The following is a 19,027-nucleotide window of genomic DNA, read 5'->3' as shown; positions in this document are numbered from 1 at the left end:
TCTAAAAGCCCACTGGATAGCATAAATAAATTCCCCTTACCTCGTAATGCTCTCTGGACTGGACGGACTTGAGCGAGCTGATCCAGTCCTCCATCTCTTTCCGGTTCTCGGCACAGAGAATGAGCCTACGGAAGGGGGTGATCACCTGGAAGAGAGGAGGAGGAGGAGATGAGGAGACGGATGCTTCCCTCTCTGCCGGTGCGACTGAGCGGAGAAAGTGTTGGTCTCTGTCTTTAAGGCAGGGAAAAAGATGAGGCGCCCCCACCTTCCTCTATCTACCTCACCGTCTCCCTCTCTCTCCCTTATTAACGCGTGTTCTCTCATCCCCTAACACCTTCTTGAGTTTGCTCCAGCACTTTCCCGCCCTCCCTTTCTCCTTGCTCTTAGCGGCTCACATCGCTCTCGGCTAGATATGTGCTGACAGGCGAAGAAATGCAGTAAAGGCTAAGAGCATCCACCCAGCCCCTTGTGTGTCTGTCTGTGTGTGTGTTTAAAGTCTCCCCGACAGATACGCTACGCAACCTCTCAGTTCTACATCACTTATTAATGCGCTCCCTCATCCCATCACATTCTTCATCTTCTCTCTGTCTCTGTCTCGAAAAAGTAAAAAACACAATGCCATAAACAAAAAAAAAGAAATTCTAAAGTAACCGATTTTAAATTCTCAGTGTTTCTAAAAAAGAAAACAATTCCAAAGGAGTTGTGAAAAACATACATAAAATCAGATTACAATGATTTGCCGATTATTTTCTTCCTATATTTAGTTGAATACACTACAAAAAAAAGAGATGAATGTTTTTTGGGGGGCAATTATTCTCTCAGAAACATCAACATTTTGAAATCCTTGCATTTGGATTTCATTTGTTTTACTCATCGTCCCGACTTCACAGGAATTGCTGTATCAATACTTTTGACTTTCATTAAGATTTCATACATTGTTGTTTAACCCCCCAAGAACAGGATGGTTGTACATCAACTCAATGTAATCCATAGGACTGTGTCTGCATGTTTGCCATGCATTTTAAATAAGTGGATGAAAGCACAACGGGAAGAGTTGCTCAAACTACCGCAGACTTAACACAAACTCATGTCAAATCATCACAATTTGCAATATACTCTTGAAAAGTAATTTTTGTACTGATAAACAAAACACAACGATACACTTCTGTCGTTTAATCACCGGGCAACAACTGTCCCCCTGAAGTGCCTGATTCTGCACTGATGAATAAGCGCTGCCACGGTCAGAACAAACAGCCACTCATCAATCACTTAAATCACGATTGCAATCTATCTGGCCCAGGAGCTCCAATCAATATCCACTTACATCTGGAAACAACCTGTATGTTCTTGTGTGACTATGTGTCTATGTGTCTGTGTGTGTTTGTGTTCTCATTGCCCTTTAATTGCCCTCCAAGCTAACCGTGTTAGCATTTTCTATTGTTTATTGTGTAAGTGGAGACCACGACTTGCGAATTACAGAAAGTTCATGGTTTTGCGTTTGGGTGATATCCCACATCAGCCGTTTTCATAATATCAACTATTCAAACTATTAAAAGTGAGACCATTTCATGAAAGCGGCAATGTAATATTTGTGGTTGTATCACCAACCATCAAATCCCCTCAATTTTGTTTAATGATGGGGTTGGATTAGAAATCCTCCATGTTTTTGTGGACTTTACCTGAGTCTCCTATTTCCCTTTTTTTTTTTTATCTGTCCATAAGTGAATATTTAACAAAAACAGTGTCGTGTAACTAAGAGAAAATGAATCAGCCACAAGTTTCCTCGGGAAATGCACTCTATTCATTTTCTGTTCAAGCTGACCTCAACTCTTCTTCGGAACAAGAATATGGAGTAAATGTTAATGCGTACAGAGTTCATGATTTTGCGTGGGACAGCACTATCCAAAATAACAATCACTCAGACACACTTCAGTCTGGCGTTCCTCAAGGAACTGTTTTAAGTCCAATCATTTTCTATAAGGGTTGGATCTTCCTTTTCCACGAACATCAAGTAAAAATTGTTATATTGATACATGATTGCATGTGATTTCTACTGCCACTCTTCTGGATGTTACAACAAACATTTCCAAACACTAAAATACTCGAGAAATTCTTCACAATAGTTACTGTAGCTGCAAAAGGGGGCCACCACTCTACATTTCGTAACTTTTTATTTACTATCGGAATACATATCATATTCTGTTGTGATGTTTACTGTTAGGCAAAGGCATGCATTATGTCATTGAATGTGTGAGTGTGTCCTGTTTTCTCTACTGGTGTTGGGTTTAAGAGCCGGCGATTGGTTGCCGGGGGAAACAAGAACAGCCGTATCCTAACTTGGCTGCAGGCATCCCTCAAATGAGGAGAACCTCTCTTGATGGCTGACCTTCACAACTGCATTTGTATATTTGTGTGTGTGTGTGTGTGTGTGTGTGTGTGTGTGTGTGTGTGTGTGTGTGTGTGTGTGTGTGTGTGTGTGTGTGTGTGTGTGTGTGTGTGTGTGTGTGTGTGTGTGCGTCACTATGTCTGTGTGATAATATGATGAGGAGCCTCATTACTATCGACGGCGAGAAACTACACAACACTGATGCACGTGCACAAGCCTTAAGGTGCATTTCAGTGATTTCAAGAGGGTGATGGGAGCAGCCCAAGCTTATCCAATCAGAACGAGTGAGTCAGTGAGAGGAGGCGGATCTTCCATGTCGACTTTGTGATGGGGATTCGGGTTTGGAGGGTTGGGAGGGGGCGTGAGCCCTCCTTCTCACATGGACTGCAAGGTGCTTCGTCTCGGCGCCGCAGCAATGCTGCTTCATCAAGTATTCACACCTCATCCTCCTTCTACATGGCTCCCCATTGGGTGCTGATTTACATATTTAGAGGCTAGAATAATCCTAGACACTTTTAAATATTTCAATATCATGTACAGTATATTGGGGAGAGATATTAGAGGACTCCAGAGGGTTTCATTTTTTATTCGTTCTTTTTTGCCCTGCTTAAAAGCAAAGAAGGAAACTGGTTGGTGTTTGAAGCTTGAATTTGGACTTCCTGTGTGGAGTTTGCATGTTGACCCTGTGCGTGCGTGGATTTCCTCCAGCTACTCACTGTTACACCCACATTCCAAAACTATGCATGTTAGGGTAGTAGAAGATTGTTCTTCGGTGTGAATAGTTGTCTATATTTGTCCGAACAATATGTGCCGCGTGATTGGCTGGCGACCAACCCAGAGAATTCCCCGCCTCTCACCTAAAGACAGCTGAGGATATGCTCCAGCACACCAATAACGCTAATGAATATCCATCCATCCATTTTCTGAACCGCTTAGTCCCCACGGGGGTCGCGGGCGTGCTGGAGCCTATCCCAGCCATCATCGGGCATTAGGCGGGGGACACCCTGAACTGGTTGCCAACCAATCGCAGGGCACACAGAGATGAACAACCATTCGCACTCGCACTCACACCTAGGGACAATTTGGAGTGCTCAATCGGGCTATCAAGCATGTTTTTGGGATGTGGGAGGAAACCGGAGTGCCCGGAGAAAACCCACGCGGACACGGGGAGAACATGCAAACTCCACACAGGGGGGGCCAGAGGTGGAATCAAACCCGCACCCTCCTAACTGTGAGGCTAATGAATATAAAGAACATAAAGAAATATAGGTACGTACAGTGTATGTATGTAAATGAACAGACTAATGTTTATGTTGTGTGTGTGTGTGTGTAGGTAGAGGTTTACATTGCTTGTAGATCTATGAATGGGCAGAATGTGTCATGTCTCAAAGTGGCCACTTCACGGCAAAGATATTCTTTTGGCCATTTGGAAACTGTAATTGGCGACCAGCGCACCACATTTAAAGGTAATGAAAGAAGCTGCTTTGAGTAACCATGATTAAAGTTAGCTGTGACCACTCCCACAGATGCTCAGCCCTCCCTCGCACAGATCCGAAATGACTAACTTTGGCTCTGTCCCATTTCCACCCAGAGATGCATCACATGTTCACAGTTCTTACACTGGTCACAAAAAAAGAGAGCTGTGTGACAGAAGAAACGAGTAAGCGGGCCATGAAAAGCAAAAATGTGGTCTTTTGTCGCACAAGCATGGACAGCAGAGGTGCATACTAAATTAAAATAAACGTGATGAATTTCTTCCTGCCCGTGGCAGACGTTAAGGGAATAAACATTGAGCCATTTTTCTAATGCCTTGGTTAAACATTTAGCTCTGGCTCTACAGCAGCAACACATTCAGCACATTTTCATGGCACCTTCCAGCCATCTCATGACTCCAGGCGGCACCCACCTGCACGGTAAACGCCGGTACTCATCACCACAGGAACGACAGCCGAACAGACAGACCACAAGCAGAATATCTTTCTTGGTCCAGTCTCTGAAGTCTCACCACTGCCCCCACCTGTCGGCTAGCGTGACTCTCGATCCACGTGTCTTCGACCCCTGCTCGGAACGCCGCGTTACCTTTCCACAGCTCAGGCAGCCACACACTGCAGGATTTCCCACCCTTACTCATCCCGCCTTCCCCCTCAGTTGTAGCCCCCACCAATCACACGTTATGTCCTCACACTGGAAACTGCCTTCTGTTCTATTTTGGGCTTTCTCCTTCATCATTATCTCCCACCCATTTTAACGAGACTCTGATGGTGAGCATCCATCTCGATAGTCTTTGGCACGCAGGAATTTTTATTAGGCCTACTTGCAAACACACATTTGAAGACACACGTGCCGCAGCGACTGTTAATCTCATTTACGGATACAGTCGAGGATAGATAGGTCATTCCCATGCAGACATTTCAAGGCGCATGAATGCTAAAAATAGCAGCACGCTCTCCTCAGGGTACTGTTCTCCTAACAACAACTCCTCCTTATCCCCGTCCTTGTTTCTTAATATAGCATCACCCAGGATGAGTGAAGACATTTTTAGAAGCTGTTTTTTTTCTTTCTCACTGCTGATATTTTAGGTTTGTTACATCATACACAGTGCTTGCTTCCAGGAAATGTCAGCTGTGGTTCCCCAAGTGAAGATGCCATGAATAATCAAAATATCATCTAAAAATATGCCATTCAAACCATTTTAGCGTATGAATATTTTGAGGGTCTTCATTTGCATTATCAAGCTGAGATTTATTAAATTCTCTAGGCGACACAAATTTATTATTATAATATTCTTTTTTAAACTTTTTTAACAATAACCTTGGTTGTAAAAATTCTGAAGGCAACCTTCCAAATCTAGACGTATACTGCCATTCTGAGGGTTGTGGCATGCGAAGAAGGCGAACTCACTGTGAAGCTGTTGTTGACATTCTTGGTACTGGACTCCGCAACGCTGGCATCTGACAGGTCCACCTCATCAAAGATAAGCGACTGCAGGAAAGGTGAAGACAAGGGTTATTGTCTATTTTCTTACTCAATGCATTGAATTTAACATTTTGACAGTGATTTCTATGGCAACAATGACGGGCAAAACGCCTTTTCATGGGTAAAGCAAGGCAGACCTGGAATGGGGTGAGAATGAAAGCATTTTTAAATGTGCACTTTGTCAACCGATCCACGCAAAATGGATGGCGCTATTTTGGAGGTGCTATGTGGCACCTCTAATAGCAATAGCACCTTCTGTAGGGGTGCCAGCTGCCACATAAAAATAAATACACGTGCAGCCGAGCGTCTTCACTGTGGTTTCCGAGCGAAAATAACTCATTTGAGCAACCAACAGTCAAATATGATAAAGGGCTTGCCAAGGTTGGGTAATATCCCATTTTTTTAGACTCTAGGGAAGAACAAGGACTTTGGGGAAAATTCGTTGAGAGATTCACTCTGGCATCTGGCACGTCTCTCTAACTAGTTAGATACAAAAAAAATGACCTGCCATGCCAATATAGCGAGAATATATTTATGGCTGCAATTAATGATTATTTTATTCATTTATTAATCAAATAATGATTTATTGGTTAAATCATGTGAACCAGATAAACCATGTCTCTTTTTTCAATGACTGAATTATTGCGGATTTATCGTTGCGACTCTAGAAAATATTGAAAAAAAAAAATATATATATTTGTATATAAACTGTGTTTTGCAGCTTAACTTCATTTGCATATCAACATCAAATTGAAAGTCTTGGTTTTAGGTTTTCACTACACCATTACCTTAAAGCAAGACTAAACTGTGCGTGTGTGTGTGCGTGGGTGCATGTGTGTACCAAGCTTCCTTCCGCAAAATAAAAAAAAACACCCGGTGTTACATTTCATGGCAGGCGCTCAGTTTCCTCAGGTTTGTCAACACAGTGTGTGGCGGGGGTTATAAGGCACTGTAAGGATAGCAAGGGCCAACCACATTCATTCATATTGCTCCAAATAAGACCAACTGATCTGGACCTTTTAAGCGATAACTCACTTTGTTTGTTAGACAGGAAATGAGCTTGACCACATAATAGCAGGACAACAAATCCACTATGTTTTCTCTGTGGTTGCGGCAGCAAAAAGCATGTATTAAATACCAAGGACATGTTGGCAAGCATCCATTCTCAACAACGCTTATCCTGTTCAGAGTCGCAGGGGGTGCTGGAGCCTGTCCCAGCAAACGAAAGGTGGACTACACCCTGAACTGGTCACCAGGCAGTTCGCAGGACACACATAGAAACCAATAACCATCCACAACCACATGCACACCACCAGAGACAAGCAATAACGCTTATTTGGCTGATAAGGTGGTGTCCATCAAAGCAGCAGCTGGACAACAAGCAGGACTAGGAGATGACGTCCATGTGTGTTGGCCAAAAAGTGCCAACCCAAACACCCTGTTACGCTGTTGACCGGCTCATGGTTGCGTCATACTTAAGTGTATTTGTATGTGTTTTATGGCTTTTTACAGTTCCTTTGACACTCCCAGTCACACATAAACTTGTTTCCACACTAATAACACACACGCACACGAGCACACAAAACTGTCTTGAGAGAAGCTCTAATGAAAGCTGACAGCAATAGTCGACAAAAGCAAAGTGTTCCAGACCCTCGAAAGCGCCAACATACAGTACTGTGCAAAATTCTAAGGCCCCCCCCATGTCATTTTAGCCATGCTATAACGAACATACGTGTTCATAGTAACGACAATGCCACTTGGTACAATACCAGAGTAAGATTGAACGGGCTTTAGAACACATGACGTTCGACTTCCAAGGGTCCACGGTATAAAACTGAAGATGGCAGCCGGACAAGCAACATCGTGCACAAACAATGGAAGCCTTAACTTATTTTGAATAAATATAATGTGTATTTGCTACCGAAACTGGAATTAGAGCTCGACTGATTATTCTGAATATCCAGTGCAAAAAAATGTAAATCATTGAAGTTGAATCAACCATGAATACATTTTAGTTACTCATGTATTGAATGTAAATAGATGGATGGCACTGGTTAGCATGTTTGCCTCACAGTTGGTGTAGGATTTGAGTCCAGCTCCGGCCTTCCTGTGTGGATGTTCTAATAGTGCCTGCGTGGGTTTTCTCCAAAGAGATGCATAGTAGGCCAACTGACCATTCTAAATTGTTTGTAGAAGTGATTGTGAGTGTGAATGGAGTGTGAACGACTGTGCCCTGCGATTAGTTGGCGACCAGCTGACCCCGCCTACTTACCAAAAACTGTTGGGATAGGCTTCAGCACGCCCGAGACCCTCGGTTCAGAAAATGAATGAATGTATGAATAAATACATGTATTAAATGTTGCATATTTTTGTTTTTTCTTTGCATACATAAAAAATGATGCTGTACCAAATTCTAAGGAAACACAGTTCCTTTCATTAAAAATCAAATCAAATGTATTTGTGAATGTATGGATTTTGGGAGGGCAAAGTTCTTGGAGAAAAAATGTAGTGCAAAGAACGGTACTTTGTAATTGAATTTCTTACATAACCTGTGTAAGCTCCCATACAGATCTAAGGCAGAATGATTGTGGTTTTATTCGTGCAAAAAAATGTTGCTGGAAAAAGTCCAATTCTAAAACAATATAGTGCTTTAGTTTCCATATGGTTCCAACTAAATGTTGAATTACATCAAGTAAATATGTGATGTATCAGCCGGGCTCTAATTATGATGCATTAATGTCATATGGAAACACATTTAAGCAATGATTAATCAAAGGTGGACCCCGTGATGTAACTACGCGGCACTTGTGCATCTCTACAGGTGATGAGCTTAAGGCTATACTGTGCTGACCCGAATTCTCACTAGGCCCTCCTCAGATCCGCTGGCACCCAGAGGTGGGGGTGAGCACCGCGCGCCAGTCCAGCACACTGACAGAGCTCGCCAGCATATGCGGCTCCGGGATGCCCGGCGCAGCGCTCGCTCTTGCCAGCGGGCCAACGCGCTGCCGGACTACCACGCGCATGTACATGGACCGGGAAGTGGTGAAGGTATAGAAGGTAAAAGTAAAAAAACATAAGAATATTGTGATGTGATGTTCTAGTCAAAAAAAGTTAATGTGATTTATATAAAAATAATAATTGTAAATAAATTATATAGTATTTACACAAATTAATACATTCAGGATAAACATGATATTACAAATAAATACATGTAAAATAATAAAAATTAAAATAAATGACTATCAGAGCATTATAAAATTAATCAAATAAAAATAGCAATTGATTAAAATACATAAAAAAATGCTCTAAAACATCCACACATCCATTCATGCATTAACCTCTTCTCATCTAGGTCTAGGTTATGAAAAACAAATACATACAAATTAATTTAAAACATATGCCGACAATAATAATACAAAAAATATATTTAACATATCAAAAACATCAATACAAATATACTTGATGAGCTGATCAATTATGTGCATCTAAACATAATGGAAGCTAGAATGTCCATGCTTCTACTGCAGAAAGGTGTGGTAATAACATTTGTTTTTTTCTTGATATTAATAGGAAAACACAGAGATATCCGTGTATTCGTACAGCCTATCATCCACTAGGTTGATCTCAAAATCGCAATTTGCAAATGTGGGACTTCTGAATTCACTGCAATGTGTCACATAGGAGCAGATGTCTGTGTTAATCTAAAAATAACAGTTATAGGGAATTTTTTTTTTTTTAGCAGTGGTTGGACTATTTACCAGACTAAACAGATTGTTTAAAGCTATTTATTGAAACAATAAAGATAGAATGGGGGAAAAAAGATGTGCAAAATGCTGTTAATGTTTGTGAGCCTGCAGGTACTGGAAGTGCTAATCATTTTTTCAAATATTTTTTCCCAATTTGAAAAAAAATCTAATAGCCAAGCACTATTAATTGCATTCTCTCATCCAAATGGTGGTTTGACGATTGTTTCCTAATTCAAGTGTACATTACCTTTGCATCTTTGGCATAGTAGAGTGTTCGGCCTCTCAGCTTGAAGTAACGCTTCTTCCACCGCTGGAAGGAGCTGGTCTGTTTCAACAACAATCCTTCCTTTATGCTCGTCTACAGGAAGGGAGTGGAAAGAAAAAAAAACACAGAAATAAAAAAGAAAACATTTTTTAATGGTCCCTTGTGGTGCAAAAGCGCATCTTGCAAAACTCGACCAAATATTTATACATTATGTAAAATGTATGCAATGGCACTAAAGATGAACATACATTGTGTGAATGAAGCTTATCTGAAACACAATTTGGAGTCGGATACATTTTTTCAAGTGACAGATCAATGTAATGTGCTTTTTGGCAGTCACACCTTGTACAAACCAACCGAAACGTCATCAATTAGGTTCGCTTCAAATACATTCGAGTCAGCTTCCGTCAGACAGAGCTTAGTTTTTTTTTATTTTTGCCATCATCGCCAAAATAACGGGCCTTCCATTAGCCTGACGGAATGCCTCTGGGCTTGTGTTCTTATCTCATATCTGCAGTAGAACAATTTTGGGGAAATGGGGTGAGGCTTTTCCATCTCATTTCATGGAGACGTTCCATGGCTGAATTACTATCACCACAAATGTCCACTTTATACTTTCAAGTGGGATTAAATCAAAGTCAAATATTTCTTACAAGAACGTTAAAACATCTTCTGCTAACTAAACCACAAAATATTTTTTTTTTCCACCAGTCAAAAGCGATCATCACATTTTCACGCCAGCACCACAAGCATTTATTAGTGGCTTCCATGTTGGAAGAGGTCGACGATTGTTAAGATGAAAACAGGCGGGAAGACGGAAAGCTTCCACAATGGCAAAAATACGAGATCCTGTCCTCGGCAATCAAACTGTCTTTGAAATTCGCAACCTCGTTATGTGATGCCGCCGACATGCACTGCAGACACATGGCTGCACGTGGAAACGATAAAACATGCACACTGACTCAGGCATACACATACGCTGCAGAAACACACACACACACAAACACACACACAGGCTATTTATAGCGCAGGAAGGCTGTTCTTGGAGGGGGGAATTACAAACAGAGACGCAGGCCTGAAGCTGACATCCTGCCCACCAGCTGTGTCAACTTAAACAGAAACACTGCAAGCAGATGCACAAGTTAGCATGCATCCAACGAGCTTTCGTGTAATATGAAAATTACTACCATTAATTTGACAAAAGATTGTGAATATTATTTTAAATTGAAGTTTTGTTTATTTATTGTTTCGGTAAGGGAGATAGAGGCATTTGGTCGCATTGGTCACGTCTAACCGAAGTCAGCATTCTCTCTCTCACACAGAGCTCCATGTTGACACAACTGATTAGACGACGTCAGTGCCGGCATCTGGTCTAACGTATAGAAAAGAGGACTGACAATTGCTTTCAATGCAACAGAGTGGGAGAAGTTAAATTGCGTAATTATTACCCAACATGAAAGCATAACTGTGGAGAAGTGAAATTGCGTAATTATCACCCAACATGAAAGCAAAAATCTGTAGTACAACCAATGTTATTCCTTAAATTAGCTCAAAACATGAAATTTGATTTTTGATTAATATTTGACATTGAATATTACCATTATAAGTCAGAGCCGATCTTCTAACGCATTAGTGACTGTATTTACCAATGATCACTCTTAGTCAGCTTTCTTATATTAAAAAAAAAGCTTGAATGATTACACATAAGAAAATGAAAATAATCAAAGAAGCTATAGTAAAATGTTAAGATAGTAACTTGTAATCTTGATGATTATATAAGATTTAAAAAATTCTGTTGGTTTTGACGATCCTCTCGATCGGTTTCACAATTTAAACACTGTATCAATTAACAATTATCATGTCAATTTCTTTTCAACATTATCTTACAATTTCCAAAAAGTGGGTCCATTTTGAAAGATCTTTGGCACAAGAGATCATATGCTGAACCTTTTCACACAAACTGCTATTATATAGGACCCACAAGGCGGTGAAGGTGAAATGACACTAATTTTCTTCCATGGATTGCTTCATGTTCTGTTTTTAACAGATCTCACTGGCAAGTTGCAAAACCATTTGGCCAAGAGCCGCAAGGCCTGTGATGTTGTCTTGTTTTGTCAGAAAGAAAGTAAAAACAGTGCAACGGTTGTCAGCCAATGTTATGGTAATTCCCCTGCTCTGTTTTCCATTAGCACTGCTGATGGCCAAATTCCTGGATTAAGGTGAAATACCTCCAATGTGGACTTCCCTATAAGGCCTTCTTTCTCGCTCACTTGCAACCGCAATCAAAGCAGGACCGAGGCGCTCTCGTGGCATATGAAGTCATCGCCCAATTTGGAGCCCAATGAAAAATACTGTAAATCCTAAATCTGTTTTTTTTTTTAAAGAGTTGCAGCCTGAGTCTTCTCTGGAATTGAGCTATCCTATTTGAAATTTTCAATTGTATATTCTATTGTCCAAATTTGAAAGACTTATCTGGCATTGTTTCAGCTCAGTGAGCAACTGAGAGATTTATTTTAACGTGTGTTGCTATTTTGCCACTACACAATGGTACCAGTGATGGCAAAAAGAAATAAATAAGATCAAATGTTGCAATTTGCATGAAGAGTACAGACAAAGTAGTAGATATTTATCTGTTTTTGTTATTTGAACATCTGTGCTCTCAAGTTCAATACACGTCATGAGAAATATTTAAATGCATAGCATTTGGAAATGAAATAAAACCTAATTATGCCATCAAGGCCCAAAACCTTTCATTCTGACCAGTCAGAGCCACACAAATGACTTTAGCTCTAATTGGATGTTCTACTTTCCCCTTTTGTCACTCCTTGGCCTCCATAGTTCCTTTCCTTGTCTTCATCGACTTCCTCTCGCCAAGTAGGCCACAAGTGATCTTTAAATAGCGCTACCGCTCTCCTCCGTCCGCTGGCTCGCTCTTCTGCTAAATTGTGATACAGAGCTCAAGTCCTGTTGCAGAATAGAAATGAGTAACCTGAGTGCTGCGCAGCTTCCGCCCACACACACCGCTTGGCTACCGACAGCTCGACAACTGCAACACACACACACACACACACACACACACATACAAGTTTGCACACAAACAACCTTGCACAATGGACAAAGGCAATGGCGGCTCAAATGGATCCAGCAGCTGTGGTTGGTCAACGGAAAGCTAAGTGGACCAGAGAAGCTCGTGTTGCTTTTTGACAAAACACAGACAGTCAGTTTAACGAGGTCGTCGCATACACGGGACTTGACCATCTATGAACTTCAGCTTGGCCAAGCCACAGTCAACAACAGACTCCATTACGCTAATGGTCCCAACTGTCTTACCTTAAAGCTCCCCGAGCTTTGTGTGCTAAGCCAATTACGATTCCCTGTGGTCCCTATCTGATTAATGAGTTTGCTTTAAGAAAAAAAACCTCCCACCCTAATCTAGCCACTCATCTCTCAGGGAAAAAACGGGCAGGGGCTCTTGACTGCCTCCGAATCACTATCGCTGAGAAGATCCCGATTTATCAAACGGATCAAAAGAATATTAGGACACCTACAAGAACCAAAAAGGTGTCTCCATTGGTGTCGGGCGCAATCTTCGCACCTCCAGCACTTTTCAGGAGACCCCAAAATCTGCATATTTGTTCAAGCATTAACAAAATGAGGAAGCCATTTTTGACAATAATTTGCAACGATAACATCCACACACGTGGATTGACCAATTTAGATCTGTGAAATATTCACCTTCCGCGGTAGTAACAGGAAGTTCTTGCCCGGCACTTGCATAATCCAGTAAAGTATAGAAAAAAGTTTAAAGAGGAACAGTCATTTGAAAGGGCAGTTGTCTCATAAATGAACAAAAGGACGATTTAGTATCAAAGGCTCAGAGAAAGACCCCATTTTCTTTCCTGTTAACTAATATTGCAAGAAGCCTGCGGGACTCTGGAATAATAAACTGCAGGACGTGCACAAATGCACATATTCAAGCTACAGTTAAGTAGATTTATGTATGGATCCCAGCGTCAAATCACATCCTGCCCATTTTTCCAGACGTACTGTATACAAGACTGCAACTGTGGCAAAGAAGACAGTTTACTCATCTGTCCCTCAGATTATTGGCCATGTGGAGAAGATGACACTCAGTCATCATTCCATGCAGTTAGACTCCATTATGCATTCATTATGGACTCATTTGCTTGGCGAGAATGCTGTGTTTGTCAAGGCAGAACAATCAAGTCTTTTACAGATTTGCACTCTTAATCTGCTCACTTTCCTCAGGCATGTCTACGTATACGCACGCTGTCCTTCCCGATGGAAGCAATTGTAACTGTGTACCCTCGTACTCCCACGAGATACTAAAATGTCGCCATGGTGATGAGAAAATTACAACAGTGTCGCCGTGAGGGGGTAATTCCTCTGTCTCCAACGTCTTTTGTGTAATATTATATGTGTGTGTGTCAAGAAGCTACTTGGATTTGTTGGTATCGCCAAGGCCAGCAATTTACTCGCAATTACCTCAATCGGATTCACCACCAGCTTTGGAAGGGGTCATTGCTTCGACGACAAACTGATTGTATGACACCACTACTTTGGAGAAGGGTGAGAAACTGATACATTTCTGCATTCAGTTGTGAGGTCTGACCATGTCTTTTCTTTCCTCAGATTCAGGCGCCTGTGCATCTAACACGTGGATGCAACACGACAGTCTATAGCATAGATGTCAAACTCAAGTACGAGGGGCCAGATACGGCCTGCCACATCATTTTATGTGGCCCCGAAGACAAATAGTGCATCAACTTCATGTGTCGAGTTACAGATTGTCTTCACTTTTCAAAAATGCGGATATTGCTAGCAAATTTTATTACTATTGATCTTTTCAAAATATGATCTAATAATAATATCTCCACTTTCAAACTTATTCATCACTTTGTTGATGGTCATAATGGCCCTCCGAAGAAAACTATGACTACGATGCGGCCCGCGACAAAGATGAGTTTGACACCCCTGATCTATAGCCACGTTTCCACCAAGCAGGTCACCAGACGTCATCATGTCTGTGGAGCCCAAACACAGAAATTGTGCGGTCAAAGGGGCATAAACAATCACCCTTTGTAGCCTGTCTTTTGCCCAAAGTTAGCTGGAATACATCCCAGATCCCTAGCACACTTAACAAGATAATAGCCTAGCCAGAAATTGGGCTGAAGGTCTCCTACAAAACAACAACAGTGATCACAGAGCTAAAATTGTGTGTGGGAGAAGGATTTTTGGAGGAGGGTTTGTCTTAAACACTAGAGGACAACACCATTTGACTGTGACTAGAGGACATTGTAGAACAGTGGAATGAACACTGAATTTGAATGAAATTTGCGGGGGAGGTGCAGCTGGGTTAGTCTCGGGAGACGTGGCAATAACGGGTGTGGTTGACATTCATCAACAGATGTTGAAGGGTCTGGACATTGTTGGTACTGACAGTTGTTGCATGACAAATTGAGGAACGTGTCCTTCTAAGGTAAAGGTTGTATTTTATGAACGTGCTGTCGAACAGTGGAACGTCTTTAACCTTCTTGCGATGCTCGGGGACCAGATCTCTCTGGTTAAGGGCATCGGCTTGGAATTTTACATGGACTTTTTTGGACTGAAGGGGGAACCGGAATACCAAAAGAAAGCACACAATAGGACAGGAAAACCAGACACAGACCCCAGAGAGTTTTCTCCTTAGGTTATAGTGGTTGACCAACGTTAACAACTAACCAATCTGGATGAATATAGCATCTTTTCAGCACGATCCCAGTCCCCAATGTGTGTTTATGTCTTCCATGTGCCACTCCAAAGTGTAAGGTACAGTAAATGTACTATATTTGTCAAATGAGGTACATCTAGGACCATCTGACTGAGGAGAAGTTGGTAGGAAACAATCGCACTGACGGTGGACGAAAACATAGCTTCTTGGTCAAGAGAGCTTGCTGGAAACTAATCATAAGTGTTTTTGTATGTTGGGGGATAAAACCCACACAAGAATGGTGGGGAACGTGCAAACAATACATAAGGATGATTGTAAAGCGGGTAAACAACAGGGGGATTTTTTTTAATCACTTTGTTTTCCAGCTCTCATATGCAATGGTTTTGTAGCACTCTCAAAATTTGAACCAAATGTCACCACAGAGAAGACATATCAAGATAATTACTAAAGGAGCCCCACTGTGGCATGTGTTCCCATTCACCCGAAACAGCTGTTTTAATGACGCCAACAGCAGCTACCAAGGACATGGTTGTCTGCGGCAACCAAAGAACCGGAAGACGGACGGACGTACAGTGGACAGCGACATGGGGAAAAATGGACACATGCATGTGCACCAACACACACATGCACACATACTGTCCAGAGCTGAGCAAACAATCCTGTGGAACAACACTCTCTTGAGCGTACAGACACATGATCCATTAGCAACTCTCAGCACACACACTCACACACATGCACGCACACACACACCTAAAACAACCCCACTGACCCATACAACGTTGTGTTAGACTTTGAATATCCACGTTCAGCATCATTTAAAAAATGTCAATTCTCATACTTCCTGAGATGGTCCTTACATTTCTTTTTGGGGATTAGAAGATGACGTCTTTTTAAATTATAAAACTAAAAATATTGGAGCCATTGATAATTTTGATTTCTAGAGTAATGATGATGTTGTGCAATTAAACATTATGCACAATAATTTTAATCGTATGGCAAAATATACTGGAATAACTGTTCGCCCGCAGTGTTCTTTATAAAATTTGTACAAATATGAATATTCAAACAAATTGTTTTTATTTTTTTTTTATTCCACACGTAAAATTAAATATGCACCCCTTCCGATGTTAAATAATGTAAATGGATTGAAGTGGAACAGTCAATAATTAAGTGGATCCATTGGCGTGGGAGTGCGGCGCTCCATTTCAGTGTAGAAGATAAGTGGGCCAAAGAAGCTTAGGTGACCATGCGGAAGAATTAGTAACGCATTTGCTTACCAAGGTCTGCGTCGCATCACACACACACGCACACACACAAAATAATAACTCTCCCAAGTAAACATGAAACTAATGCAGCACAATACATGCCTCTAGCTTTTTTTTAAGGTCATTTTTTGATTGTAATAAATAATTCAAGAAATATGTCACTGCACTGTACATTTTAAGAAGACTTTTGCGCATCATAAATGCTGCACAACTTGTCACACATTTTTCTGCGCATTTAACAGAAAACATTGATATCATATTGTGACCAACCACATTATTAAAGAGTACACATCAACAAAATCTTCTACAAATGCATCTGTCTTTAGAAATGGAATAAATTCTCTAATTTTATTGCCACGCTTGAAAAAATATGATCCTATTTGATTTCAGAGCATCTAATGTAATATAATTATTTACAATTTTAATCATGATCATTTCACAACAGGCATCATTTAAAAATATTTCTATACATTTATTTATATATATTCTATTTTATATCACTCTTGTCATGGGACTTACTGTAAAGATGTTTGTATTTGTACATCCAAGCCTGTAGTAGCCTATAGTTTAAAGTAAACATAGCCCAAGTTATGCTTGACTGTATTTACATGGCAGCTATCATAATTTATGTTTACATTGAGATTACAGTGCTTGAATAGAATAAAATAAAATAACTAATAAACAATTTTAGAATAACTGCACATTCCTCTATTGGTAGACAAGCACATAATGACACCCAATGCAAAAAAATAAATAATAATAATTCTGCCTTTACAAAGATAACTGTTGATTTGAATGGCGGCTAAAATGCCTATCAATTGTTCATAATTGTGATTGTAATTTATGGGAGTTTAAATGCAATCATACTGAGAGATGTTTATGAACTATGTTTGCACGCTCATTTGCCTCGTACCTTGCTTCTGATCTGTCCTGATGTGGACACTTTCCGGATGAGTTTCTGCGGACCCTCCTGCTCCACCTCGCTGTCAGACGATTCGTCCGCAGCAACGGACACCGAGACAGCGCCCACCTCATGGGGATGGATCCTTAGCGCAGACGCGGGCCCTTTATCCGGCTCCTATGTGGGGTGACAAGAGGAGCCGAGGTTATGACCAAGTGGCTTCGGCTCGGTCCGCCGCTCCCTTCCGGATTCGGGGGAGTCTCAAGCATGTCATCGCTGTGGACGGTGGTGCAGGCTGGTGCGAGGGAAGACCTACTCTCGCCGCGTAACACCAGTCAAGAGGAAAGACCGTTATTGATCATGTAAGGCACACTCCATGCGACACCATGATAACATGACCCCGATTGTCATTATTGTTTTCAGTTTTGGCAGCAAAATAATAAAATGATCACTTATAGAGCCACAACTGGTTCGATGGGCTCCGTTAAGTCTTCAAGCTGAAAAATCAGGCGAAAAGCAAACAGAAAAGTATTTCAAAGTGTGACATAATCACAGTTGGCTGTTGTTACTTGAGCAATTGTTGCAGCATTGAATGAATAAAAGTTTTTTTTTTTTTTTTTTTGGAAATTAACAAAATATCGCTTGCTTGACTAACCAGCTCCTCCCAGGCAGGGCTGCGGGTGTAATGGCAGGCATCCTCCATATCTGCGTCTCTCTCTGTCGGTCCTCTGCGGGGAGACAACACGCCAAGCTCGTTTAGGAGGAGGACGACTTCACGCTGCTTGGACGGCGCTCATACGCGCACCGAGTGGATCGAACGACAGCTTTCCTTCCTCCTGCCTCCGCTCCTCCGCCCTCCTCTTCCAAGGAACCTCCACAGGCACCACGTGACCCATGTCAAACGCGCACGTTCGGGGCGAAGTGCGTGTTTTTATGACGTCATATGTCTTGACGTCCTTTCCAAATGTGCGGACTGTAAAGATAAAGATATTGTTATCGTGATATCATTGTGATATAGATATTTCCTGACATCTGAGTTTGGAAAAATGTAGAGAATTAAAGGGATGGGTTACTTCTTTAGCCATTTTTTTAAAGTACACATTTGATACCTTTATTTTTTGTTCATGTACAGTTAAGATATTTCGAATGCATTTTGCCACCTGCTGTTGTAATATATTTTCCTTAAAATGTCATACCCTAACCCTAACCCTAACCCTGAAAATAATGCTCAGAGTAATCGAGGCTCATCTGTTTGCTTTGCAAGCTGAGCTGTGATTGGTAGTTACCTGAGCGATATGCTGTGTGGTAAAATGCATTTGCATTAATTTTATGTAAGAAATAATGACCTTATTAAATCAATTATATACGAAATATTAACTTTGTAGTGCTGAAGATTGTTCCACATTTCAGGGGTCATACTAGGGTAAAAAAGATAATCACTTGTTTTGTATTAAAATAATTTTGGTTGTTACTGTGAGTTTAAGTTTTTTGTAACATATATTGTTATTGTCATTGTCTGTCATTGTGTATTTGATGTGTATGATTATGCAAGTGAACTGAATAGTTCTGATTGCCACATTTATATTGGAAAAAACAGTATGTGCTGTATTGTCAACCTAAATGGCGTTTCAATTAAAAATATGTTTACAGATGGAATTTATATACACATAATATAATAGATTAAACATTTACTTTGTTGTAAATGTTAAATTTACTTTGGTGTTGATCAGCATTCATTAAACAACATACAATGCACA

At 41.0% G+C, this 19,027-nt stretch overlaps 1 protein-coding gene across 3 annotated transcripts in view; it reads right to left on the bottom strand.

Moving 5' to 3' along the window:
* The window catches only part of dgkh (diacylglycerol kinase, eta), a 38,511-nt gene extending 20,278 nt beyond the window's left edge, over positions 1-18,233 (bottom strand). For 2 of the 3 annotated variants that reach the window (XM_085920712.1, XM_085920711.1), the window contains exons 1-5: positions 17,926-18,233; positions 17,283-17,447; positions 9,356-9,466; positions 5,288-5,368; positions 41-145 (exon numbers count right to left, since the gene is read on the bottom strand). In XM_085920712.1, coding sequence (XP_085776838.1) covers positions 41-145; positions 5,288-5,368; positions 9,356-9,466; positions 17,283-17,447; positions 17,926-17,973 — 510 coding nt within the window. In that variant the 5' untranslated portion in view covers positions 17,974-18,233. The remainder of the gene's footprint in view (positions 1-40; positions 146-5,287; positions 5,369-9,355; positions 9,467-17,282; positions 17,448-17,925) is intronic. The other variant, XM_085920710.1, reaches the window with a different exon arrangement.
* Positions 18,234-19,027: the final 794 nt, after the last annotated feature.

The sequence above is a fragment of the Syngnathus leptorhynchus genome, chromosome 9 (genome assembly GCF_054491065.1).
Source record: "Syngnathus leptorhynchus isolate UIUO chromosome 9, UIUO_Slep, whole genome shotgun sequence".
NCBI lineage: Eukaryota > Metazoa > Chordata > Actinopteri > Syngnathiformes > Syngnathidae > Syngnathus > Syngnathus leptorhynchus.
This window is presented reverse-complemented; position numbering and strand designations above follow the sequence as displayed.